The sequence below is a fragment of the Eretmochelys imbricata genome, chromosome 11, assembly GCF_965152235.1.
Source record: "Eretmochelys imbricata isolate rEreImb1 chromosome 11, rEreImb1.hap1, whole genome shotgun sequence".
NCBI classification, from domain to species: domain Eukaryota; kingdom Metazoa; phylum Chordata; order Testudines; family Cheloniidae; genus Eretmochelys; species Eretmochelys imbricata.
In genome coordinates this window covers 9,586,714-9,612,685 of record NC_135582.1, presented here as the reverse complement: position 1 = coordinate 9,612,685, position 25,972 = coordinate 9,586,714, and the positions used below count along the sequence as shown (strand labels likewise).

Below are 25,972 nucleotides of genomic sequence, written 5' to 3'. Positions count from 1 at the left end.
GCGCTTCCTACAGCGAGTCCGCCCAGGTGGGGTCCTGCACCCCAACTCCGCAGTCAGACGTGACTCAGCCAGCCAGTAAAACAGAAGGTTTATTAGACGACAGGAACATGGTCTAAAACAGAGCTTGTAGGTGCAGAGAACAGGACCCCTCAGCTGAGTCCATTTTGGGGGGGCAGTGAGCCAGACAACCACGTCTGCACTTCACCCCATGTCCCCAGCCAGCCCCAAAACTGACTCCCCCTCCAGCCCTCCTCCTCTGGGCTTTGTCCCTTTCCCCGGCCAGGAGGTCACCTGATCTCTTTGTCTTCAACCCTTTAGCTCTCACCTTGCAGGGGGGAAGGGCCAGGCCATCAGTTGCCAGGAAACAGGGTGTTGGCCATTCTCTGTGTCCAAACCCCTGCACACACCTGCCCGCTAGGGCTCTGCAATGATCATACACCCTTATCCCACCACCTAGATACTTAAGAACTGCATAGGGGAAACTGAGGCACCCCCACAATATTCAGAGGAAACATTAAGAACAGTCCTGCTTCGTTACACTCACTCCATTCCCCACTCCCTCCGTCGCTTTCTCTCCCCCACTTTCATGGAACTGGGGCAGGGAGTTGGGGTATGGCAGGGGGTGCAGGCTCTGGGCTGAGGCCGAGGGGTTTGGAGTGTGGGAGGGGGCTCCGGGCTAAGCCTAGGGCAGGGGGTTAGGGTGCAGGAGTGAGGGGTGCAAGCTCTGGGAGGGAGTTTGGGTGCAGAGGTCATATGGTCACACTGCACCTAATCTCATACAATCCATTGGACATTTCATGAATTTTACTTTTTATTAGTGTCATTTGTGGTTTATAGATCCAAAATCCCTTAGGGATTGTCACAAATCAGTGTAACATTCTCAACTGTGGGGTGTGCATTTGCTGAACGTGTGGCAGGTGGTTGGGGTGCAGGAGTGAGGGGTGTTGGCTGTGGGAGGGAGTTTGGGGGCAGGAGGCGGCTCTGGGCTGAGGCAGTGTTGGAGTGTAGGTGAGGGGTGTGTGCTCTGGGAGGGAGTTTGGGGGCAGGAGGAGGTCCCAGGTTCAGGCTCCGGCCAGGAGGCGCTTACCACAGGCAGCTCCTGAATGGCAGAGCTGTGGGGCTCTGGCAGGGTGCCTGCCTGTCGTGGCCCCATGGCCTCCCAGAAGTGGCTGGCTCCTGGCCCGTCTCTGCAGCCCCTGGGAGGGAGGGGGGCAACAAATCTCTGAGTCCCTGTCTTGATGCTCAAATAGAGTGTGTTAGCTCAGTTGAGTTAGCTTACTGTGAATGACAAGCTCTCTAAATCCTTGTGAAGATGCAGGCAAAACCATGAGAAGATGCATTAGCTGGCCATGTTGTAACCTGTGTTTCTAAAATACAGTTGGCAATATCTGGGGAGCCGGTGCACTGTGACCGCTGCTTATTATGCTAATCACAATCATCCTGCTGCTACCTTGCACTCCCACTGTCTGTTTGCTCCATCCACCCATTGTCATATACCAGTACATAAGCCCTGAGCCTGCAAAGACTTCATAGATTATGAATAGTCTTGCTTCAACAGGACTAGTCGCTATATGTAAACTTAAGCATGTACTTACGTCTTTGCAGGATCAGGGCCTTAAGCTGTAAACTCTTTGGTGCAACAACCATCTTTGCATTATATATATGTACAGCAACTAGCAAAATGGGGCCCTGATCCTTGACTTGAGCTTCGAGGTACCACAGTTGTCATAAATATAAAGGGAAGGGTAAACCCCTTTGAAATCCCTCCTGGCCAGGGGAAAGCTCCTCTCACCTGTAAAGGGTTAAGAAGCTAAAGGTAACCTCGCTGGCACCTGACCAAAATGACCAATGAGGAGACAAGATACTTTCAAAAGCTGGGAGGAGGGAGAGAAACAAAGGGTCTGTGTGTCTGTCTTATGCTGGTTTCTGCCGGGGATAGACCAGGAATGGAGTCTTAGAACTTTTAGTAAGTAATCTAGCTAGGTATGTGTTAGATTATGATTTCTTTAAATGGCTGAGAAAAGAATTGTGCTGAATAGAATAACTATTTCCGTCTGTGTATCTTTTTTGTAACTTAAGGTTTTGCCTAGAGGGGTTCTCTATGTTTTTGAATCTAATTACGCTGTAAGATATCTACCATCCTGATTTTACAGGGGGGATTTCTTTATTTCTATTTACTTCTATTTTTATTAAAAGTCTTCTTGTAAGAAAACTGAATGCTTTTTCATTGTTCTCAGATCCAAGGGTTTGGGTCTGTGGTCACCTATGCAAATTGGTGAGGCTTTTTATCCAACATTTCCCAGGAAAAGGGGGGTGCAAGTGTTGGGAGGATTGTTCATTGTTCTTAAGATGCAAGGGTCTGGGTCTGTAGTCACCTAGGCAAATTGGTGAGGCTTTTTACCAAAGCTTGTCCAGGAAGTGGGGTGCAAGGTTTTGGGAAGTATTTTGGGGGGAAAGACGCGTCCAAACAGCTCTTCCCCAGTAACCAGTATTAGTTTGGTGGTGGTAGCGGCCAATCCAAGGACAACAGGTGGAATATTTTGTACCTTGGGGAAGTTTTGACCTAAGCTGGTAAAGATAAGCTTAGGAGGTTTTTCATGCAGGTCCCCACATCTGTACCCTAGAGTTCAGAGTGGGGGAGGAAACTTGACAACAGTAATACAAATAATAAACAATAGTAATCTTCTATCAACTTCTATGGCAGTTTCGGTTACACAGGATTTAACCCTCTGATCACAAAAAGAAACCAGCAAAACACCCAGCAGGCCAATCAGAACACAGTTTTGGACAAATGAGTCAAATCCGGTGTCCGATACCTATTTCTAGAACCACTAAAATTGTATCTGTGTCCTGAGGGCAGAATTTGACCTTTTATGTCCGAAGTCCTATTCTGATTGATAGAAAGAATCCTATAAGCCTGAGATTTATATAGAAACTGCAGTTTTTTAAATGTTGTTTTAGAATTTATTATTTTCTGATTATTCCCCCACAAAACCTGATCCCTTTTGTTTTGGGTTTTGGAACAATAACTGCAAGCTCGCATTCTCTCTGTTCCTTTTTTAGTAATGGACTTTGATGATGGAATAAAACCAGCATTCTTATGAATTAGACACTGAGTGTTTCGCATTACTTGTTGTTAAACAGTCGGGAGACAAATGTCAGCAGCCTAAAAACCTCTGAGTTTCAGAAGGTTTCTGCAGATCCCTCTGTGATCAAATCTGCTGAGGTTTTATTATTGTGATGGGAGACGTTAAACAAGCTGTTGCTGATCTATCTTTCCAAGCTCCCACAATTCACACCTTTCTACTATAAAGCTGGATCTAAAATTAAAAAACCGTATCCTAGTTTCCGTCTCCATTGAAGCCCGTAATCTTTGTTTCGTTGTATGTCCTCCAAGACCCCATCTTACTTTGTCTCTTGTTGCAGGCATTCAGTGGGATGCATCAGACTGTAGAATTGTTCAGGAGTTTTATAAAAGTGGCAGTTTTTCCAAGTTCCTAAACTATGATTTAAGCTTCAAATGTTTAGTCTGAGCAATGCTTGGAAACAGCTGCTAATATCAATTTGCTAATTTTGAACTTGTCCCTGGCTCCAGTTTCACACTCCTCCATGGCAGTTCCATACCTAGATATGGTGCAGAAAGTGTCAGCGATAGTTATGGAGATTGTGAGAACTCTGATTTATCATAGATGCTAATGAACAGTATCCCTCCCTAACAAAAGGGTCATTGAAACGTACCATGCCGGGCATGATATTTATTCACCCTGACTATTGGTAAAAATGAATGCAGGGTGGGGTCTGGTCCATTGCTGGGGCTCTGATGCGCTGCCATAATACAAATCATGCATATTTTACTCACCCATAAAACAAAAAGCCTGTGTGTGAGCATGCAGAGTTGCAGGCTGTGCTATCCCAGCACATGCCATGCTTGGGTGAAGGCACAATTTATCTGGACACTCGGGCCCTGATCTTTCTGTCATATCTTCACGGCACACAGGGAGTCCTAATGGGTCAGTACACCTGGATAAGTTGCAGGTTTTGGACCGAAGCATTCAGATAAATCCTGCAAATATTGAGACTGTAAATTCCTCTAAGTAAGCAGGGGACTGTCTTTCACTCCTTGAATGTTCAGCACCTACCTCAATGGGCCCTGATTTTTGCTGGGGACTCTAAGCACCACTCTACTCCAGATATAATGAATAATAACCAGGCTGTTCTTGGGATCACATTCACATACATTTGCATAATACAGTACTATCAAATGAGTAACGTTGTACAAGGATAAACAAGAAAAAAATCTCGTTTCTCCTTTCCACTTAGATTATACTAAATTAAATAAATATTTTTTAAAGTAAACCACGGCAGTTTACCTTCATCTAAATTCCCCATATCCACCTTTTTCCCACATAGAGGAGAGCAGTCCTGTTCTGGAAAGTCTCTTTACATACATACTTTAAAGCAGGGTTTCTCAACCCGTGGCGCGGGACCCATAATTGGGTCACTAGAATGTTTCAGAGGGTCACGTGGCAGCTCTTGTGGCTCCTGTTCCGCTTGGCTGGCTGGGCTCGCCTCCCTGCTCCAGGCACTGCAACCTCTGTGGTCCCAATACCACTCAGATTTGGCCCAGGTGTCATGACAGGAGCCCAGGAAGGCCACATTTGAGTGAGTGGCACTGGATCCCCATGAGCCATGTCACAACTCCACTCACACAAATTTGAGTCAGTCAAGGGGTGAGGCCAAATCTGAGCGGTGCTGCAATGCTGGAGGTTGCAGTACCCGGAGTGGAGATCCAAGCCCAGCCAGCCCCACAGCACAGGAGCTGCCATTGTGGGGTGAGTGCTGGGCAGGACCCAACCCCCCCCGAGGGAGGATCCAACTGAAACAACCCCAGGGCAGGGTATAACCAGGGTGGGGTGAGTTTAGCAGCCACCCAGGGTACAAAGCTGGGAGGGTGGCTCAGTGGAGTGGGGCTTGGAGAGGGAGCGCCACCTTCCTCTTCCCCCCCCCCTCCCCCCGACTGACTTCAGCGGGCCACCCAGCCTGTCTGAGTTGGGGGTGGTGGTGCAACCAAAATACCTGGGGGGAGGCACATGACCCCACATGCCTCTCCTCCTCGTGTCACCTCTGGAAGGGAACACAAATATGCTTGCTTGCTGAGGGTGCTAAAATGCCTAGTTGGGGCTCTGCCCCAGGGCCTCCACCCCCAGATTATTTACTGGGTCGTGACAGGCCATAAACATTTACAAATGGGTCCAGAGCCCAAAAAGATTGAGAACCACGGCTTTAAAGTATTAGAATTTGAAAGCAAAGCTGGGCAGTTCTCGCCTTGCAGGGATGTGGTAAGACACTCTTCTAACCCCAGGGATGCTCTCAGTCTAAGCACATAGAAAATCAAATATTACAACTTCTTTTTGCCATTTCCCCACCACTCTGTCCCTTAATTCCTTCTTTCTTCTCTGGGAAGCAAATCATAGGCATCTCTGGAGTTCATAGAGCTTGACCTTGTGAGATGCTGAGTGTCTTTAAAAACTACTCCCGGGGTGCCAGGCCAGGAGGCACAGGATATGGGGAAACGGACAGTGTGGGGCACATGCGGCTGCTAGGGGGTCACAGAGTGGGGTTCAGAAGGGCTAGTGGGGAGGACAGACTGGGGTGGGGGATGAGTGGGAGTGCAGGGACACACAGGGGGAGGGGGTGCAGAGCCGCATAGGAGAAGAGGGGTGGCTGAGTGGGGGTGTAGGGCCACATCGGGACAGGGGAAGGGTGCAGGGCCAGATGAGGGGAGGGGGATGACTGAGTGGGGGTACAGGGCTCTGGGAGGATGGGGGTGGCTAAGTTGGAGTTCAGGGACATATGGGGATGAGGGGAGGGGATGCAGGGGACAGGGGTAGATGTGCCTGACTGCGTGAGAGAGAGTAGGGGTCAGCCAGGGTATGCATGGTGGAGGCTCCCTAACAGTCCCTCACTGTGCAGAACAAAACCCCTATTCCATACTTCTCCCACTCACACCCAACAGCCCTCTACGTTCACAGCCAGGCTCCTTCCCAGCAATGACTTCTCTCTTCCTCAGCTCCTCCGTTACCCCTGGCTCCCCCAAGCCTTTGCACTGCTTCTGAGGGGTGCAGGAAATATGTTTATGTTTTGTTGTTTAAATGAATTATTACTCAAAGTTATGTATTAATATGCCTAGTAAGGAATCTATTTGTCAAAAAACATTTCCTGAATCTTTTTTGTTGTCTGTACATAGTTGCTGACAGGTATTTTGAAATAAATTACCAAAATAATTGAAACCAACATGATTGTATTGTTATTTTGACAAATTAAATATGCAGAATTTTGCAGAATTTTTAATTTTTTGACGTAGAATCTTTAATTTATTGGCACAGCATCCCCCAGGAATAGCACCTATATGTACAAGTGAGGCTTTCTCACAAGTTGGGGAGCCATTACACTGATAGCCATTACAAAGATAGCAAGGGCAATCTTTCCATATTATTGAAATTACCAAAAACATTTCTTGGAGTTCTGAACCAGCTTAACTATTTTAAAGTCTGTATGTAATTCACTGAATCACCTTTCTCAAGAAACATCTGTTAGGATTAAAATACACAATAACATTAGTCTCTGTTCCAAATTCTAATTAGACTCTTGCACAATAAATTCTTGGGGATTTTTGTTTTTGCAAATTGTTGGCCATGTGCCCTGATTTTATCCTTAGAAATTGTGAAATTATTGCATTAGGAATCCACTAGATTTTGATTTTATTTCCTCATCATTTTGCTCAAGTTAAAATTAAAAGGAGCTCCCCCCAGTGGACAGCTTTTTAGTCACATGAAATGATAGTTGAGGACAAAGAGAACCGTATCACTGGAACACAGAAGCTGTAGAATTAGGGTTTTTATTAGAAAACTACCCAGCCAAAAGGCCAAAGATTCAGAGCATGGAGAATAAACTGTCTCCTTTGCTTCCAGCTCCAGGTCTGAGGGAAGCTTACATTGCTGTTGCTTGGGCTTTACTTGTTCTGTAGATAAACCGTTGGCTTCGTTTTCCTAATCTGGCTTCATTTTGCAACTCTAGTGTCTCTGTCACGCACATTACGTATTTGGCCAGCAGTCTGGGTTATGGTATAATTGATCATTGAGATGAGCTGACAGTAGCTATGGCTGTTTTTCTGTTATGCTATGTATTAACATATTTATGTGCAAGTTGCAAACCTGCAGAATGCCCACTGAAGCTTACGTGAGAATTCCTCACCCTGGAGAGTCATAATTATACCAACATTACCGCCTGTGTAGACAGTACTATGTCGATGGGAGAGCTTCTTCCGTTGGCGTATGAGTGTCTTCACTTAAGCACTACAGCGGTGCAAGTGCATGGGTGCAGCTGCGCCAATGCAGCATTTCAAGTGTAGACCGGCCCTGAGTTTCAAGTCGTAGACAGATTGTGCAGGGATTTGGACTTGTGGATAATAAGGAGTCAAGGTATTTCTTTCCAATGTGATGATCAGACATTTTAAATCATTTTCTCTGGCATAATGTTTATTGTAGCCATTCTTGTACTTCTCACACCAAGTAACGCCTGTTCTAGAGAATAAAGAATCAAATGCCATTTACTTGTACAAGCGAACTACCTGGTGCTGAAATTGATGTCTGCCTGTTACATCTAGAGCATATTATGGGTCTGCTTGGCTGGAGATGTACAGACATCAATAAAAGAAGCTCTTTGCACTTAGAACAATAACTAGTCAGGGAATAGGACAGTGTGTAGGGGAGGCTGATGCTTTGGAGCTGGAGCTACTTGGCACTTGTAGTAAAGATTCCACTGAGAATGGGAAGTCTATAGATCCCATGATGTCAGATAAGAATCTCTGTAATTATGAATGACATTGAATATGAATACTGGGCTAGATTATGCTCCTTTGAAGTGAAATGGGAGTTTTCTCATTGCCTCCAATGGGAGCAAGATTAGGCTCTAGCCCTGTCCATCAAAGCATTTCACTTGTTAACATGCATCTTTATTTTTACACTTTCTTGGGTATCTGCCCCATGTTTATCAAAGCAGAAACCCATGTCATTGTCATGGCATCTGCTTGTACTTTGACAAACACTGCTTAAAGCATGAATTTTCTCAAGGATAAAACAAGGCATGGGTCTTCCAGATAACTGTTAGTCTGAATGCAGACCGCACGCTTTACAACTCTTGGCTCAAGAAAGAAGCAGCCTCTGTGAACATGCATTAAAGGAAATGGCTTGTATGTAAGATGTACAAACCAATGTATTGTGGAAAATGTATTACACAAGTATTACAGCTGAATTACCATAGGGGGTGTCCTCTGGGGTTATCTGAGGCATACAAGATGGCTGTGCAAGCCAGATTTGCTTAGGGGAGAGGCAGCATCTCATACTTTTCAGATAATAGTTCATTTTTATTAATGAATTGATGTGCATTGTTAACTTTTAACTGCTCTTCCCTTTTATTTTCTCACATTGACTCCTGCTCACCCAAGAGCATAATGGCAAAGCGCATGCCTTTGTATTACGCAGGAAACTAGAATGCACTATTTTAATTTGAATCTGAATAAATTTGAGTTTAAATAGGGTGTGAGTTGTTCATAACTAATTTGCTTTAAATGAAGGTTGGGAATAACAAAACTGGACCAAATCTTGCAGACTCTCAGGTGAAATTCTACTGATCTCACTTACTCTGTGGAAGTTTTGGCTGAAATGAGCCAAATTCATCCCTGGTTTAAGATGACAGACTTCAGCAACTCGGAGTTGGGACATCAGATCAGTCTTTTCTAGGCTGGTGTCAGGACAGTCAGGCGACCAGCCATGGCTGGAACAGGGGCAGGAACAGGCTGGAACAGGAGTAGTCTGTCAGAACTACCAGGTAGTGGGGACCATCCCCAACAGGGTGGCAATGTTGAGCAGACTAGAGTGGCTGCTTTCATTAGGATCCTACATACCTGCCTTGGGTTTCCTGGTCAGACCCTGGCTTGTGGATTGCTGGACCCTTAGTACTCTTGTAATTATCTCAAATGACTTATGAGGCTCAGAACACTCAACACAGCTTGCTGATCCAATGCTTGCTCCATATCCACTCTGCCCTCCTGTACACGCTCTGTCTGCTGTTTTCTTGGCCGTCCTCTTGTTGTCTGTCACAGCACGTTAGTCTCAAACGCTTCCCTAATAGGATTCCTTTCATCCGTCCTCCTTACGTGCCTATATCATCTCGGCCTCCTCTCTTGCAGCTTCTCTCTGATACCACAGGCCTTGGTCTCCTGATGGCATCATTCACATGGGGTGCTGCAGTATCACCTCTCTCACAGCCCTCAAAAGTCTCATTTCCATGGCTTCAAGTTGGAGACAAATTTGTTCCATTATGATACATTATTTTTAATTTCCATTGCCCTCCCCCAAATTCTGGACCCCCATTTAGGCCAGGCACTAAGATTTTACTGGCCTTTTATTCCACATTTTCCAGCTCTTGCTTCCTATTGATCCTGCTTGCTCTATTATTACAGTACTTCTTATCCATGTAATTAGTGGCTCCACATGGCAAATGCTTTGACATTGATTTTCTCCCCTCTAATTTCTCTTCTTTGAAGTCTTGTTGTTTTTCCCAATAGCACTCTGATTTAATGTCTCCTCAGTTGTTCCTTTACTCAGTCTCAATTACTAACTTAACTCTGCTAGTTGCCTATTCTTCCATAGAGGTTCATACCAGTGTGTATAATTCTGGAAAGGTCAAAGAGAGTTTTGCCTCACTGGACTCAGTGGAAGATTTGCCTGAGTAAGGACTGCAGGATTTGGTCTCTGAGCACTGACTTGCTCTGTTGCTATTTTGACAGGTTTCAGAGTAACAGCCATGTTGGTCTGTATTCGCAAAAAGAAAAGGAGTACTTGTGGCACCTTAGAGACTAACCAATTTATTTGAGCATAAGCTTTCGTGAGCTACAGCTCACTTCATCGGATGCATACTGTGGAAAGTGTAGAAGATCTTTTTATACACACAAAGCATGAAAAAATACCTCCTCCCACCCCACTCTCCTGCTGGTAATAGCTTATCTAAAGTGACCACTCTCCTTACAATGCGTATGATAATCAAGGTGGGCCATTTCCAGCACAAATCCAGGATTTAACAAGAACGTCTGGGGGAGGGGGTAGGAAAAAACAAGGGGAAATAGGTTACCTTGCATAATGACTTAGCCATTCCCAGTCTTTATTTAAGCCTAAGTTAATTGTATCCAATTTGCAAATGGCTGTTGCTATTGGCTTTCTCTACAGATTTCACTAGCTGTTTGGTAGGATAGCTAAAAGCTGTTGCCAGTAAAACATCTCAGTTGATGGCTGTGTGTTCAAAAATGGAAGCAGAACAAGCAGGGTCTGATTCACCTATTCTAAGAATAAATGTACTGCAGAATGGGCTGGAAGGTGCCTGTGTCACCCCCATGTGACTCTCCCCCAAAAGTAAAAGGTAAAGGGCAATTGTTTGCCTAAGAGTGGGAGCTGCCATGCACTGCACACTGGGCCTGTGGAGGGAAAGCAGGATGGTCAGCAAAATGCTGGAACAATTGACCCTTGTGTCAAAGGGTCTCTCTGGGAACCAGACCAATGCTTGACAGCCAGCACAGGACCACTCCTCAGAGCCCTGGCTTGGAATGCAATAGAGCCAGCAAGGAGCAGAGGCACAGTGTCTTACTCATCGGGACACAGAGACATGTTACCATAGGGGAGTGACCAGCAGGTAAGGATGCTGGGGGACTGGCAAAAATGTCCATAGTACCATAGATGGAGGTGAGATAGCAAAGGGAAGGGGACGATTATGTTAAACGACCTGGTTGGGGCACATGTGGTTGGTACTTCTTTTCTCTTTTACCAGAGAGGGAGGGCAGCCTTGTGGTTAAGGCACTGGGTTAGGATTCAAGAGAACTGGGCTCAATTCCCAGCTCCTCCAAAGACTTCTAGTGTGACCTTGGGCAAGGTTTTCCATGGTGTGGATGGGAGGGGTTGCTCAAGTGCCCTGCCTACTGTTGGAGAATCTCCCTCTTAATTTCTGTCTCCTGTCCTCATCTGTAACATGAGGATAGTAATTCTTCTTTTCTACCACCCTTTGTCTGCATTGCCTATTTAAGTTGTAAGATCTTTGGAACAGACACTGTCTTATTATGTGTGTGTACAGCACCTAGCACAAGGGGGCCATGATCTTGGCTGAGGCCTCCAAGTGCTACTGTAATACAAATAATAATAATTTAATAACCTACGGTCATTAGGAAGACAGAGCAGGAATGTTTCAACTGTGGGTTTTTTTTGTCTCCATTGTCCCTCTAAATTCTTTCTCCCCGCCATGTCTGCTTTCTGTTTCCTTTATATTTGCATGTTTGCTTTCTTTGCTATGTCTGAAGAATACATTTGCTAGCCAGGAAAAAAAAATAAGCATAGTTTTTGTTCTTAAAGAATCAGAAAATGAACAAGCTTAGGAAGAACAGAATCAGCTCAGCTCTTCAATATTTTATTATACTTTATTATTTAGTATTCGTTATGCTTTATTTTTCTTTTTGAAGAGTAGGTCTCATACATTGCAGCATTTGATGGGGTGCCCTTGAAAGGCTCAAGGAATTGGTCCTAGTTATGGAGCCTTTTAGCTTCACATCAGCAGCGCAAAACCAACATAAATTGATACACACGTTAAATATAAGCCAGGCTTCCCTAGCTTGCTTTACCAACAGTATGCAGGCAAACTGTAAACCACACATTAAAGTATTCAAACACTTAGCAAACATATCACTAAGCATTTGAATAAAACCTTTCCACAATCATTTAAAACCACAGAACTGGCTGAGAAGGAATTCCTGATTACAAGGGCTTGATAAAGTTGGGCCAAATTCTGTCCTCATTTACTCCCAGGAACCCCCCTGGAAGTCAGCAGGTTGACTGAGTGTAACTGAAAGCTGACTTTGGGCCATTGTTTAAGTGGCACTGATAGTACTGAATAGGGCATTTTATCGGTTTGAATTTAGGAATTAGGAGGTGTAGGTTCTATCACTGGATCTGCCACTGGCTTTGCTGTGTGATCTAGAGCTAGTCACTTAACCTCATTGTGCCTCAGTTCCCCATCTATAAAACACAGATAAAAAGGCTTATCCACCTTGTGCATCAATGCAAATGCGAAGTGTTGTTAAAGGTAATTATTCATTGTTGTTTTTGGTAATCCACCCTTTTTAGTAAAATCACTTGTAGGATTTAACTGACTTTTTATTCTAGTTACTTTTTTTTCCCCATCAGTCTTAAGTCTCCAAAGTGGTTTCATGACCTCACTATGAAATATGCTATGTAAGAGCTAGGTATTACTGATCACAGTACTTTCAGGGATAGTATTAAAATGAGACAAAGCACTGAATATGGTTTCATTGCTCACTCTAGAGAGCTGTCAGGAAATTTAAATGCAAAATGATAATTATTTGACTGCTGTGTTTCTTATCCCCCAAATGGTACGAAGGAAGAATAACAAGAGTCATGTGACCTGGAACAGGCTATCACCGCTATCTATTCACACCTAGTGACATGGATGGTGATCAGGGGTATAGATCTGTCACAGATTTGTCACAGGCTCTAGGGAGATGCTTACCCAAACACTGGCTGCTATTAAACATAACTATGCAGACTGTTCAAGTAAGTGCTGGTGCAGTGTGCAAACCTCAGCTTTGGTAAAAAGGCCAGAAAGTGTGGCCTAGGGATCTGTGGACATACAGAATAAGCATATAAACTAAGGGCTGGATTCTGGCTGCTCATGTATGAGTGTTCCCCAGGGGCAGGGTGCCCGTTCTCCCTAAGTGCTTGTGTATCTGTGCAGGGGCAACCAAAAGCTTGATGCTTCCTCTCCTGGACCATAAGCTGCAGAACAGAGCTGATGTAACCGGTGGCACTAATCACCCTTAAGAGGGTGTGGCCACGGCAGTGCTCCACCCCTGCCTGTGCTCACAGCTGTAGCTTGGTGCTGTGGGCACCACACACTGAATCCTTTTAAAAAAGTGTAGTAATTGCCATCCTGCCAGCCCTGCTTTCTTGCAGGCAGAATGTCTCGAGCCACAGTTGTTTGTGTGGTGCCCTAGTGTGGCTGTGGTTTTAAAATCCACGAAATAAAAGTTTGTGTCTGTGTATGAATTTACCTTTTTTTACGTGTACATCTACATGTTTGTAATTTAGACGTGCATCTGTGTAAATACCAGTCATTATGACTGCGGTAGACACTCCTTGATGCCACACTGATCACACTTTAGTTCAGCAGTTGACTACCTTTTGCTGTGGTGGCTCCTAGAGTGTGGAACTTGATCCCACTGGGTGTCGGCCTTAGTCCATCACTTCCTGCTCCCCCTTTCAGGGTTTTTAATCTTAATTGTGCTTGGAATGTTAAAATGTTTTATTTTATGGTTGATAATTTATGAAACATTTTACATTTTTAGCACTTTATTATGGTTTAAGTCAGGAGTGTGCAAACCTTTTGCCCCAAGGGCTACATCTGGATATGGAAATTGTATGGTGGGCCATTAATGCTCACAAAATTGGGATTTGGGTGCTAGAGGGGGTGAGGGGTCTGGCTGGGGGTGAGGGCTCTGGGGTGGGGCCAGAAACGAGGAGTTCAGGTTGCAGGAGGGGGATCCAGGCTGGGCAGGTGGTTGGGGCGCGGGAGGGGCTCAGAAGTGCAGGCTCCAGGCAGCACTTACCTCAAGCAGCTCCTGGAAGCAGTGGCATGTCTCCTCTCCGGCTCCTACATGGAGCCGTGGCCAGGCTCTGTGTGCTGCCCCGTCTGCAGGCGCCACCCCTGGAGTTCCCATTGGCTGCAGTTCCCGGCCAATGGGAGCTGCGGGGGTGGCACTTGTGGCAGGGGCCACTGGCTGACCCTACGCATAGGAGCTGGAGGGGGCACATGCTGCTGCTTCCGGGATCCACACGAAGCCGCAGCACGTGTGCAAAGAGCGGCCCCCGACTCCACTCCCTGGCGGGAGCATGGGAGCAGGACAAGCCCCAAACCGTGCTCCCCAGCGGGAGCTCGAGAGCCAGATTAAATTGGCTGGCTGGCCGTATGTGGCCCATGGGCTGTAGTTTGCCCACCTCTGGTTTAAGTGCTTATCTAATTAGTATATGTTAATTAGTTCTATAGTGGCTGAAGAGTTATGGGGAAGGGGTCGATGTGTGCATAACACCTTATAGTTTATGCAGGCATAGTATTAGTCTGTATGCGGTCACCTGTTGGTTGCCCCTGAATTTAGATTATAAATCCTCAGGAGAGAGAGAGACCTTATCTTCCTGTCTGTATTGTCCATCGCAATGCACACAGTGGTACCTGCCAATGAAAGGCTAGTTTCTCCTTTGTCATGTGTGGGTGCTTTGCAGAATCACAGGGCATTATTACACCCGCAAACACAATACATTAGTGTATTGTCAGTGCAGAGGGAGCGCCAGCTAACAGCCAGAAGTGCTCCAAGGCATCAAGAGGCCATCACCACTCGGTTTGGGGGCAAGGCAAGACTCCTGCCGACAGAGCACCTGTCAGTATGTTGCAGCAGCTGTTGGGGGAGTGCATGCTGCAGGCTCACTGATAGATACATGATCATGATTATGGTATATAATTATAAGAAGATCTTAGGAGAACCATATGGGGTGCACCACCCAGCACTCCCTAAGACATCCTGCCTGTATCGTCCCTGCTCTTCTGCTTTGCCAGTGCACTCACTCACCTCCATTCCCAATGTCCCAAAGAGGAGCAAGGCTATAATTTGACCATTCTCTATCTTAGGTATTTTTAGAGTGCTTATCACCCTTGTGTCTAAATACTGAATAATAATCTTTTTGGATGGGACGATGTTCTGAGAGCGAAATGATGCCATTGTATAGAAAAATTACTACTTGCAGCATTTCCTCCTCCTGTGATCTCTGCAGAGGAGACTTTAGAACTCGAGCCCGTGTCTATTTTGTGTGGGCCATAATGATCCTATGGCCTTTTTTGTAAAAGTGGGGAATTGCTCTGGAGTCCTGTGCCAAGGTTGTCAGCCACTCTCCATCCCAGTGTGTTGTTTGTATATAAAATGTACAGCACTTCAGGAGAGCAGATGCTATAGAAATGTAAAATGCAATGTCCTTCAGCTTACAGAGACTGAGTATTACAGAGCACTCGGCTGATGAGTGTACTGCATTTAATGATTTACTAATTATTTCAGTAGGCTGAAAAATTTGTGCCATAAATACCATTCTGGGGCATGCAGGCTAGAAAGGCGCCATTTCCTATGATGTCATGACAACAGATGGTGCTAATGGCTGGAAACCTGAACCTGTTCTGTTGGGTTCCGGGGACTTGTTAAATTTCCAAGCAGAATTCCCCTGCTGCATATGTAAAAAAGGAACATCCATCCGTCCATTTACAAGGTTGTAAATATTGGTCCTAGTCTCACTCATCTCGCACTAGAGGTCTTATTCACTTCAGTGGAGCTGTTAGTGTGAGTAAGGCAAACAGGATTTGGCCTATTGATTGCCCAAGTGATTGCACTCTTCGATATTCCCGTGGGTTCCAGGCAAATAAAAAATTCACCAACAGATGTCTCCCTGGCATCTGAGTCTGAAACAGTCTCTTTTCGCTAGTTAATTCCAAGGTTGGGGACCAATCCTGAGAAGTGCTGGTCACCCTTACCTCTGAAGCTCAACTCCTAGCAGGACTGAGCCCCTGGAGTTGTGATACAACTCCACAAAAGAGATCTAAATGGATTTACATTATTTTTTAATAAACACTGACTAGCTTTTCAGTTTATACACATTTATTTGTGCCACTCACACAAGAGTTGATTTGTGTTTGTCAGTCACCCTTTATGTATATATGTTTTTGTATATAATAATCTTGAAACTGGGTTTACAATGGGAATATTTGCATATTTGGAATATTACTCTGATTCTTAAAACCTCTGGGGTGAGGTGGAGGGGAGGGCGGTTTTGATAATAGCAGGACTGGGGCTTAGATCTGTGTTCAGTTCCTGGCTCTACCACAGGTTTCCTGGGTGGCATTGGCAAGTCACTTAACCACTCTGCCTCATTCTGTCCAGCTGTAAAATGGGGTGGGGGGGAATAGTACATCTCTGGTTCACAAGGCGGTTGAGAGGCTTAATAGTTGTAAGGCACTTTCAGATCCTCTGATAGAAGGTGCTATAGAAGTGCAAAGCATAAGTACATGTTTAAACAGAAAATCCATCGTGATGTTTTACTTGCTGTTTTAAAAATAAAAATGTACTTCACTACAGCTACACCAGCAGTAATATGATTAATACCTCTAGTTCTGGAAAGCTATTCCTACTTCTTTACTGACTATTAAAGATTCTCTTCCCCCATGCCATATACATGTCTTGCTCATTGATCAGTATCACTAGAGCTCAGATCACTGAGAAGAATGCTAAGTGGGTCATAAATATTATGCTAATAAGAGAGCCTGGGAGGATGGTTTAATATCTTTACTCACAGTTAGTGCTGACATATTCCCAAAGCATAATTTAAAGGGAATTTTCAAGGATCCAAACTGCAAATTAAAAAAGAGAAAACCTACTATTGATGTCAACAGGAAAAGCTGAAACAGTCACGTATAAAAATAACGAGCTATTGTTGATAATTAAATGTACTATGAAGCAGTGGAAAACTGTGTTGAGAGATAATCATATCTCTATACAAACAGACCCTGAAGGTTAACTGGAGCCCTGAGTTCTGAAAATCCTCATAAAGAAACCTTTTGGGGACAGGCAGGCAAATAGAAAAGGTGTATGTGTTTTCTCTCTTTGCCATTCAATTTAAAACTATGTTAAATCATATGTTTTTCTTCAAGGTTTGTGCTGTAAATTTCCTTGGTTAGCATAATGTCTTTCAGTGGGTAAGGCACCAGAACAAGAGTCAATTGATGAGGGTTTTGTTCACAGCTGTAACAGTGAACAAATGATTATTATTTGTTTCCCTTGTCTGTCTTGTCTATTTATTTCAATGTTAAGATCTTTGGGACAGAGCCTATCTTTTACTATGTGTGTGCACAACACCTAGCATGGTGGAGTCCTGAGCTTGGCTGCAGCCTCTGTAAGTGCTACGGTAATACAGATAACGATCTTGCACTTAATGGGATTTTTCACATCAATGAAAGTTTTGCCTGAATAAGGAAGGTAGGATTGGCTCCTTTTTTGGTTCCTGTTTTGTAGCTTCCTTAGATTAATGCATAATGGGTTTGGAAGGGCCCTCTTGGGTCCCTTGGACACCATTCTCTAACGGCTAACAGTAATATTCATAGACCACCACAGAAAACTGCCACAATAACTTTGTAGTTTATGTCACAGTGTTGCCAACCCCAAGTGTTTAAAACTCCATGAGCCTGACCCCTACAAATCATGAGATTAGATTAAAATCATGGGAATTTAGAGCTAATATATGTAGGTTCTTTTTATTTGGCTTCTGTTTTTTGAGCCTTTAGGGTTCATGTTTTCAAGCTTTTCTCTGCAGCCATAAGGAATAAAATTTACAAAAGAACATAGTGCGCTCCCCCCCCCCCCAAAAAAATTCTAAGAAAGTTGAAATTCTACTAGAATCACCTGACTCCAAGAGCTGAGACTTTAAAAAAGCTCTAAATATAGCAAAGCTTGCGATACAGTCATGAGAATTAGCAACAATTAGGCCGCGGAATGTTTTGTTTGATCTTCTAGTATGGTGTTCTGCAGTGGCTGACTCATGAATTTGGCAGTCTTTGTTGGTACTGGATTATAAAGTCGTCAGGGCTGTGGCTTATTGTCTCTTGTAAAGCATTGTGCATACTTATGGTGCTGTATAAAAGTTGTATCTGACTGTCAAATCTATTGTAGGGCATTCATCACCTCAGTATCTGGACACCACGTTCCTTAATATGGTTGATTATACTGGAATTATTAAAGGTAGAATTAAGCAAATGTGATTTTTATCATAATATGTGATTGTCTTCTGAGGTACTTCCTTCAGGAGAAATTTTTTTTTACCAGGCTAATGAAACTACTTGTACTGGCTGTGAGTGTACCTGTCTGGGAAGCTGGTAGGAGGCACATTAAAGCCACAATGTGAGTTGTATAAGCGTGATGTGTTAGTGAAGCAGAAAACCATTCCAGCTGTCAAGGTTCCTAAAAGAAAGATATTTCCTCTCCATAATGGGAGTCTAACGCACACTACAGTGGGAGGAACTTAATTAATTAACTCTTGGTTAAATAGAATTGTAACAGGAGCCAAAATATTAAATTGACATTTCCTGACCAAGGAAAGGAAATAGAAACATGTTAGTTTAGATCGAAGAGAAGGGTAGGTTTAAAAACCCCAGTTAGTACTTGGCATAGAGCTCTCGGAGTGAGAAAAGAAGGCTGTCTCCTTCCACCTTACCTAAAGGTTGTTATTTATTATTAGGAATATTATGGTAGGCCATAAAGGCGCTTATTTAAAAGACACCGCCTGCCTCTAAGTGTTTATAATTTAGGTTGCAACAAAAGGCAACAGATGGATGAAATACTCAGAAGGGGAGGGGACGAGTTAACTGTGAAATAGGAATATGTAACCATGATGAGCCATAGGCATGACTCACCTAGCTTTCCTCAGCTGGTAATGTCTTTTAGGGATCGTGGATTGGGTGAATAAGGAGAACTCACTTCAAAGTGAGTTTTGAAGACGGTAAGATGGATGGAATTTGTGCCAGAGTTTTTCCTATTTATTCTGGGAAGCGTGGGGAAAAGCATGAAGCTGTTTGTTGGAAAAGCCAACCGATCAGTGGTGAAGGCTGGGAACACTCGCAGAGTGAAGGCAGCAACTGACATCGCAGTGAGTTAATGGAGTGGCTGGATAGAGCAGGACCTTTAAGGTGTGGACAGGAAGCTTGTGTCTGATTTGGAGAAGTGGGAGGCAGTGGACAGATACACAGAGGGGGGGTGACAGGTCAAATGAGGTGGTAGGAGACACTGTGCTGAATGAGAAACCATATTGAGGAGATGCTGTGCCTGGACAATTTTATTTTCTTGTGTTTGGAACAACATTCAGTTTTACCCATTTCACCCTGCCAAGGAGAATAGCCCTTCTCTCAGATTGTTTTCATTGTTTGCCCTTTGTATGTTTTAATTTTTTCCCCTCTAGATAGCTGTAAAATCAATATAACAATTCAAGGGAACATATAATGGTGGGGCTAAATCATGGGATGTCTCAGGCATGGTAATGAGAAAAGTGTTATAAATTGTAGCTATCTGACTCAGAGGCTGATCTGATACTCACACAGAAGGAGTGAAAAGCCATTTGTGTCCTAAAGGAGTCTCAGCCTGGGTCAGGGATGCCCTTTTATACAGGCCAATACACACAGGGCCATGGCATGGAGTACAGGATGCTAAAAAGGGGGTTGTTACGTACACCAAATGTAATTTGGCATTGGGGCGGGGCACCATATCCTTTGCTGTGCATCTGTTGGAGGTTCTAATATTTGGGCTTTACCTGTCCATTGTGCTTTAGTATTGAGCTTGCAGTCTTTAGTATCAAGTGTACCAAAATGTGCCTCTCTTTCCATGCCTTCTTATGTGCATTCATTACAGGACAGGTACACTATAAGTGCAAGGTTCTTCTACACTACCCAGCCTCTGCCCCTTCACTCTGACCTGGAGGGACTATTTCACTGGAGGGGAGGCCAGCTGATTTTCCATTCTCATTTAATCTGGGTTTACATGCTGGCTAGTTAATGCCATTTGGTTTTGTGTGTGTGTCTTTGTCTGAAATCTGGACTAAGACCCACTAGCACATTTCACATAGGGCATCAGAAAACCAGATAGTAATGGCTTTGTCACACCAACCTGGACTGGTTTTGAACAGGTAACTTAGAGGTGAAGTTTGTGTGCCTTAATATCAATTCTCTAAGCCATTCAGTCATTTGGTGCATATGCTGATTTAAAACATACCCCAAGTTAGTTGTTTAGATGAACAAGTTCCTTTAGGCCAAAATTTCCAAACTTGGTAGCCTGGAGTCGGGCACCTAAGTAACAGAGGCCCATTTTTCAGAGGCATTTAGCACCCACAGGTCCTATTGATCTTACTGTGGGTGCTCAGTGACTCTTTGTTTAGGTGCCTAAGTGTGGATTTAGTTGCTTAATTTAAGGTATGCAAGTTCAAAAAATGTGGGATTAGTTTTTAAGGTCTCATCTTGTAAAGATGCCAAGCACGCCAGGATCCATTGATGCTTAGATCCCAAGGCAGTAGTAGGTATCTTGGGAATGCTCAGCTGTATACATTGACCTCAGTGGGAACAGAGGGTGTTCAGCACCTTGCAGAATCAGGCCCAAAGACCGTAATGCAGCATCCTAACTAGAAATGTATTGGGCAAGAATAGCTCAGGTATAAACCAACATTATTTACAAGAATAATGCTCTGCTCAAATATTTCCCATGTAAATAACTAACAAGAGACTCAGCTACAATGATTAGCTGAAATTTCTAAGGACCCAAGTGTTTCATATTTTTCAAATGAAAACTTGACACTCTCACGATAATAGTTTGTTTTAAAATGTCCCACACTATTTTGGAGATGTTCTCCCTGATGTACTGTCTCAGGAATGCAGGAATCAGTAGTTATGGTGAAGAAAATATTGGCCCATTATCTGCTCAGATTCTTGAGCTCCTGGCATAGCATCTCCTGCTTGTTTTACATCTCACACAGACCTGAAGGGGTTAAGCTGTAAAATGAATAATGACTAAATTTATTTGTCATGGACAAATGATGACAGCTGTTGAGATGCTCCCGTTAGAGATTCCCAAGGGATAACTCAGGCTAGTTCCTATTGTGAGCCAAGCTAGCAAGATAGAGTAAGCTTGTCTTCATTCTTGGATTGTCTGTCCTGGGTTACTAACAGTAGCAGTGAATTTCTTTCCTAGAAATGGCCTGAAGTTTTTTGGGCTAAAATGGGCATTCATGTGAATTTTGCAGAACCACAGTTGTACAAACAGGACTGAAGCCATAGCTGTTTAAATCCATGTGTGAAGACAGCAGCTTAATGAATACAAGGGGCAATGATTGATTCTGTTCTGGACTGAAATCTGCAGCAGTCTGTGAAACAGTGTTACATCTGGGCATGCTATGGAAAATATGAAGGAATGTTGAGGAAGCTTATTTGCAAAAGGATATGTACTTGTAAGCAATTTCTTCTTTTTTTTCTTTGTAATGATTGTAAGTGAATAGAAGAGATTTTAAGCAAATTGCATTTTTTTTAAATTTTGAGAGAGAGCAGAGTAGTGAGCAGACAAAGGCCCTTTTGGGTAAGGCATGTCTCTGCTGGATATTACTAAGCATCATTCATAAATGAGCATTGGGGTCATAACGCAGGAGAATAGTCATGATTGTTAAATGGTAAACACTGTGATCCATATTTTATCCCTGGTGCACACACAGTGAAGTCAATGGATTACACCTGGGTTGAATTTGGCCCTGTAGGATTTACAGCTAGAGTGCAATATTATAAATGATGATTGTGACCATCAGCTGTTGAATTGGGAAGAACGTCCTTCTTCATGTTACTGTATAGTTGATTTGGTTGTATTTTATTTTATGAACTCCACATTCAGATTTTTTGTTCTTTGTTTCTTTTTCTGTTCAATACGTGTGCTGCTGAAAGACCTGGTATGCAGTTTTGAATGTGCCAGAATATTATCCTTAATTTTCAATCAAGGAAACGCTCTCTGGATGTTAAAGGCTATTTGACATAGATATTAGAAAAAACATTTGGCCACAATGTTAACTTTAAAGTATAAGAAGATCCATTTGATTGTAATTTGCCTCTCTTTTTTTATAGCTAATACTCAGGAAAGCTCATTTTAGATTGGTATGTTAGCAAAATTAATGGAGTTTTACTAACATGCTACAAAAATGAGGTTATTCTTGCTATTTGGTTTCTGAGTTTTTATTTTACTTTGTTATCTGGACTAGGAAACCACACCCTTTGTGTGTGTTGGGGGGATGCGGGTTGGAAAAGCATAATTGCTAGATTATTTTTAAGTTAAATAAATGACAATCTAGATGGTCATTAATGCAACTGACACAAGATGTATACTATTAGATAAAAGTGCTACTTTTGAAATAATGCAGAATATCTGCTATCTGGTTGTATTAATGGCAATGATTTCCTCTTGGCTGGTAATAGACATAGCATAACCTTCTACTTGATATCCAGATATCTCTGTATAAGAATTTAAAAGAAAATGTATTTGGGATGAAATTCACCCCAGTGCTAAGGGTCTGGGAAAGCCCACCCTCACCACCCCATGACAAGGGTTTAAATGGTGCAGGGGGCCTTGTGCATGCTCACCAGACGCTGGGTGGAATTTCACCCCTTGACCCCATTCAGTCCGTCCCTATTTACTAAGGTGCCACAAGGACTCCTTTTCTTTTTGCGAATACAGACTAACACGGCTGTTACTCTGAAACCTATTTACTGAAGTACTTAAGCATTCACTTCACTTGAGGCATATGCTTAAAGTGAAACTTATGCTTAAAAGCTTTGCTGAATAGGGAAGGACTTAGGCAGGTGCTTAAATGGTCTGATGAGTTGGGAGATAGTGACTAAGATATGCCCAGAACTGTTAAATGAGCTCTGCTCTCCTGAGCCAATGGAGTGGTTCGTGCTGAATGTGCTCAACCCCTGGCTGGAATTGAGTGCCTTGAATCACTCAACAGTGACCATTAAAGATTCTGTCTGATTAAAGATGGCATTGATGGGGTCCAGCCAGAGGGAATCATGTTCAACCTCCAGACAGAAGGAGGTGCGTGCAGACATCCCAAATTGGATGCAACAGTCCTGAAATGCAGAGTTCAAGTCCCAGTCCCAGGCTGAATGATTCCAGGACATTTGTTCTGGATTCCCTGTGGCAACGCTCCGCACCTTCCTGAGCCTCAGGGGCAGTGCCGGCCTCTTTCTGGGGGGGGGGGGGAGGGCTGAGGTGGGCCTTAGCCCTCCCATCACCATGAGGCCCTGCCCCCTGCTCTTTCTCACCCCACACCCCTGAGACTTCACCCTCTGGCCAGATCAGAAGCTGCAGCCCAGCAATTGTATGAGCCGCCCAGGGAGCCTAGGTCGCTATGGGGAGCCCTGGACTCTCCACCTACCCTGGGTGGTACACCCCAGGGGGCGGGGACTTGGGCCAGAAGCTGGTCTTGGGCACCCCGGCCCTCCGCCCAGGGCAGGTGGAGGGTCCAGGGCTCCCCACAGCAGCCCGGGCTCCCTGGGCAGCTCTTACTGCTGCCCGGCTTTGGCTTCCAACCTGGCCAGGGATGGGGCTTCAGGGAGAAGAGGAGGAGTAGGGTGTGGAGTTTGCGGGAGAGAGAAGGGATAGAGGACGGGGCCAACAGAGGCGGGCAGGGCTCCTGCATATGTCCTGCTTTTGCCTTTTGAAAAGGAGGTCACCTTAGGTTGGCGTAATGTGATCCTGAAGGGCTGTGTGGTGGGAGTAGATTTGGGAGAAAACATAGTAGAACTCAATCTGATTTTCTTAGCACACAAAGCTCGGGTCAGCCGTCCAAACATTTTACACCTTCCAAATGACTATGTAGCAAATTATCATTTAAAAACAAAGTAAAGTGGATTTAGGGCTGTTGAAAGTTGCATGATTAACAGCCCTGAAAGCCAGTGTCTTTTATTGATACATACAACATAGGGACAGCATGGGTAGTAGATATGTGGTCTTCCCCACACTGTCCCTTTGAGGAGCCTCAGGGCTTGTCTACACCAGTGCTTAAGTCAACGTAACTTACATCGCTCAGGGGTGTGAAACCCCCCCTACCCCCCCCCCCCGAGCGACATAAGTTAAATCAATTTGAAGTGCTGTCTACAGCGTGCTGTGTCAGCGGGAGAGCTTTTGCGTCTCATTGAGGTAGACGAATTACATAGACGGAAGAGCGTTTTCGTCGACATAGTGCTTCACCAGATACGTTACATGGGCGCAGCTGCAGTGAAGGCAAGCCCTCAGTCCTGTTGTACAGACACCACCTCTGTGGGTGAGAGGATAGCTGAGGATTTATGGGCCCTTCAGTCCTTTATCTCGGCTACGATTACAAACCACTGCCTGAATTCTCAGTTACACTAAGCCTGTTTACTCCTCTTGAGGTGGAAAGCTGTAGATCTCCTGAGCTGCCCAGCTCCCTGAATTTGTATTTAGAAAGGACGGTTGGGCACAGGCATTGATCATAGTTTGTTGGTTTATTCTTTTAAACATAACTTCAGCGAAGCCTTGAAAAGCTGTTGAAGTGAGAGCTGTCTCCAGTGTTCTTGCAGGAAATGCACAGAGCACCTGCTCCAATATAGGCACCCCAGTTGGGAAATGTTTTAGTTTCACCTTAGTTATGGCTGAATGTGGTTCTTCCTCAGATAAAAATTTTGATGATGAAGACTCTGTGGACGGGAACAGACCTTCCTCGGCCAGCTCCTCTACATCTTCAAAGGCCCCTCCAAACTCCCGCAGAGTTGGCATGGGGACTGCTCGCAGACTTGGGTCTGCAGCTCTGGGCTCAAAGTCCACAGGTAAGGCAATATTGCATATTGGGTGAAACTCACCTCTCTGCAAAGATCCTGCACAACACCTAAGCTCTGCTGAAGTCACATTTAAGCCTTATTTTGAGGACCTACGTGTTGCATAGTCCTTGTGTTGGCCCTCATTAGGGTGGTGAATTGCTCTGTCTGAGAACATGAGAGTTATACTGTCTGAACACCAAAGATGTGTTCTGGAATAGTGGACCTGCAAATGATTCCCACATCCAGATCCACTTAGTGATCTTCAGCATTGTGTTTGAAGCAACAGTGTGCAGTGATCCACCTTTTCTTCCCAAAGGAACTGCACCTCTGTAGTCAAATAGCTTAAATAACACAGGCTGTTTATTTAACAAATAAGGTCAAAAATGTATGTGCTAAACTCCAGTTTCATGCCATTTAAAACAGTTGGCAAATTGTTTTTTAACACTTTTGCCACTTGACCTCTAACTTCTGACGCTCTAATTAAAGGGTGAACAGAAAACTGAACAATGACTCTGAATTTATTTGCAAATTGCAACTAAAGGAAACTTTCCTGATTCCTTTCTCAAACAATAACTTCCATCTGAATAATGTCCTTAAGCCTTTCCCTTTTCTCCCCATCTCCTTATCTTCAGTCTGTGTGCCTGTCAGGAAATCCACACATTAATCAATTATAAATGAGACTAAATCCTTTAAGAGAAAACCTCTCTTGTAGTTTAAGTAAATATTCCATCTCATCTTTTCAGGCAACACCCCCTAACATTTGAATGACTGCCTTAACGACATCGTAATGTGCTCCGTGGTGCCTAGGAATTGAAGGATGCTGTGTATAGTGTGTGCTTTGCTTTGAATTTCCTTGCCTTTGTTATTTCCATTACAACTGTAACTCTTTCCATGTAGGTTTGGACGGGGGTCGGGAGTGGGGTGAATTCTCTCTTCTTTAGGTGCTTTCATAACTGAGCATATTTTTAGTGATTATACTGTTGTTGATGAGAAGGGTGAAAAGGCTTTTTCATTTATCTGTCAGCAGCCAAAGAGGGAGCTGGTGCTGTTGATGAGGAGGATTTTATTAAAGCGTTTGATGATGTCCCAACAGTTCAGGTAAGAAGAAATGCATTTTAAAACATTTAACAGTAACAGTATAACACAGATGTCCAACCCAATCCCACTCTCATTGAAATCAATAGCTGAGGCCCATTAACTTCAGTGGTGGCAAGCTCTAATAAAGAGGTAGTCAAGGGAGTAAAGAGATGTTTTCATTTTCAGATTTGGAAAGAGATGGTGAGTTAGAGAGATACAGGAAGGGGATTCCAAATGACAGGAGCTGCAGCGTGGCAGTGGAGCAATTGTCTGGAGGACTGAAAGGGAAGTCAGTGCTTGACAGACAGAGGGAAATGAGAGAAAAGCAAAGAGACAAGGC

General features: G+C 44.1%; 1 protein-coding gene across 1 annotated transcript in view; it reads left to right on the top strand.

The window, feature by feature from the left end:
• Positions 1-25,972, top strand: part of CLASP1 (cytoplasmic linker associated protein 1) — a 269,429-nt gene that overhangs the window by 108,225 nt on the left and 135,232 nt on the right. Inside the window, exons 9-10 of the mRNA XM_077830446.1 lie at positions 24,412-24,564; positions 25,580-25,653. Of these exons, the coding sequence (XP_077686572.1) occupies positions 24,412-24,564; positions 25,580-25,653 (227 nt within the window). The remainder of the gene's footprint in view (positions 1-24,411; positions 24,565-25,579; positions 25,654-25,972) is intronic.